At 28.0% G+C, this 2,311-nt stretch overlaps 1 protein-coding gene across 2 annotated transcripts in view; it reads right to left on the reverse strand.

The window, feature by feature from the left end:
• Positions 1-1,343: 1,343 nt before the first annotated feature.
• LOC136086738 (solute carrier family 35 member F6-like) overlaps positions 1,344-2,311 on the reverse strand; it is a 145,425-nt gene continuing 144,457 nt past the window's right edge. For both annotated transcript variants that reach the window (XM_065809110.1, XM_065809111.1), the window contains exons 14-15: positions 1,745-1,866; positions 1,344-1,578 (exon numbers count right to left, since the gene is read on the reverse strand). In XM_065809110.1, coding sequence (XP_065665182.1) covers positions 1,480-1,578; positions 1,745-1,866 — 221 coding nt within the window. In that variant the 3' untranslated portion in view covers positions 1,344-1,479. The remainder of the gene's footprint in view (positions 1,579-1,744; positions 1,867-2,311) is intronic.

The raw sequence follows: 2,311 nt of genomic DNA on the forward strand, positions 1-2,311 counted from the left end.
ATTTCTTCATGATGTCCTGAGTCTCTAATAGGTTTGAGACGCAGCCCTATGCGATGAACAAAACTATGGCGCTCTGTAGTAATTAAGCCATTAGCAAGACAGTGTCCTATAATGCTTGTTTGAAAAATACTTTCAATCATTTTGCATGGAATGAATATGAGCAAGATATGCCGGTAGTTGGATGTGTTTAGTTTACTCCCCTACTTGAAAAGTAGGCGTTACAAGCTACTTTTCAAGTAGGGCAGTAAACTAAACACATCCCTGAAGCGTTTCTCTTCGTAGTTGTGTCACGCAGATTTTACCTTTTAGTAACGTTTTTGCATGTGGTGCGAGGCGATCTTTTGAGTAATTTGTGCGCATTGTATATAGTTTAAAAAATTGCTTAAATATTTTATTAAAAAATTTTCATTTCTTTTCATTTGGGGATAGTGTCCCAAGTTTGTATTTTTTTTACATATATTTGAAACCATAGTCTACAAGAATCTATTGTCTAAACTGAACATAGAATCCAGCCAGATTTTTGACTGATGATGAATCCGTCATTTTATTTACATGCTTATTATTTAGTTGCAGCGCAAATATCATAACTTATATAGTTCTTTTACAAACTTTTGAAAAACAATTAAAAGACCTTGCATTTTTACTGAGAAGCCTAAAGAAATTTTCCTTTGGATTAGTTTCCATTGACAACGTTTTAATGAGGACCAAAAAAAAAACGATGCACACAAATTTTGATAAAACGTTACATTTTATAAATTACATAATTAAAATCAATCATTTTAATAAAGTTTACTTTGATTATAAGTATATATGTATGTATGCATGCATGTATATATGTACGTATATATGCATATATGTGCGTATGGATGCATGGACGTATGTATGTATGTATATATGCATGTGCACAATTATTTTATATCTCTGATACACTAAAACATTTCTTATAAACAAAACATAAAATTTATTAGAATTTTAATAAAATCTATTGAAAATTGATATTAAAATTTCTCTATACAATACATTGAAAAAAAGAGATTTATAACTTTTATAGAAATCAATAAAATTTTTATAGAAAAGTCAGAACACCATCCCAGGAAAAAATATTTTATAGAATTTCTATAAACTCTTTGAACATATGGTCTATAAAAATTCTATAGAATTCTATAGAATTTCTATAGAATCTCTGTTAATTTCTATAGAAATTCCAATAGAACTTTTTTTTCTACTTTTTTTTTATAGAAAAAAAAGTTTTATAGCAATTTCTATAGAAATTAATAGACATTCTATAGAAATTCTATAAAATTCTATAGCATTTCTATAGACCATATGTTCCGAAAGTTTATAGAAATTCTATAAAACTTTTTTTCCTGGGATGTTTTAAAAGCATATTAAAAAATATGGTAGGTATGCTTGCTTGTGTCTGCATGGGTGGTTGTGTGTATATAAACGCGTTCGTTTCAAAATAAAACCATGGTAATTCTAATCATCTAAGAAGCCGTGGTAAATTGTACTTATTTCTTCGCGTTCATTAGTTTCATTACCAACTGCATTGCGTTTTTCATAATTGTCGGTAACTACCTGTATTAAGTAATAATTTCTTTAATTTATTTTAATTTCTTTATAATTAAGTATTAATGTAAAGTTGAATATGGTTTACCTGTCGGTAAATCGTATTCAACTTTACATTAATACTTAATAAAGAAACAATACAACTTTATATACATTAAATAAAAAAATTAAAAACCTTTGGATCTTCTTCGTTGTGATGTATTTTATATTCTATTCTTTTGATGCACGGTATCCATGAGAAATCAAACAACTGGTAGTATATTGCAGTTCCAATTATCAAAAGAAGAAATCCATCAACTAAAAATGATGTTTTAAAATAATGATCTATTTTGATATCTATTTTTTATACTCATTTTTTAGGATTTAAACTTGGCGTCCTAATATATTAAAATTATAAAGGCTAAATGTTGTTGCGTAGACGCATTTGGTGGGGAAAAAAGGACGAGCGGATTAACGGACCACTTCTGTAAATTAAATCTAATATGCAAGTTTAATCAAAATTTTTTACTTTTCGTATTTTCAGATTTAAACATAGGGGAGAGTGGAATACTTTGGAGGTATGTGTACCTTAGTGGCACATTAATTGTGCTGCCTTCTTGAGAGATGATTTTAAATTTAAGCATTTTTTTGTATATATATTTTGCCGTTTAAATATAGTTATAATACCAAAATATAAAAATATATACATGGCTATGGAAAAAAGAAGACAATTGAAGTAAGCCCCGTAGTTTCCACCGTATTT

The sequence above is a fragment of the Hydra vulgaris genome, chromosome 11 (assembly GCF_038396675.1).
Source record: "Hydra vulgaris chromosome 11, alternate assembly HydraT2T_AEP".
NCBI classification, from domain to species: domain Eukaryota; kingdom Metazoa; phylum Cnidaria; class Hydrozoa; order Anthoathecata; family Hydridae; genus Hydra; species Hydra vulgaris.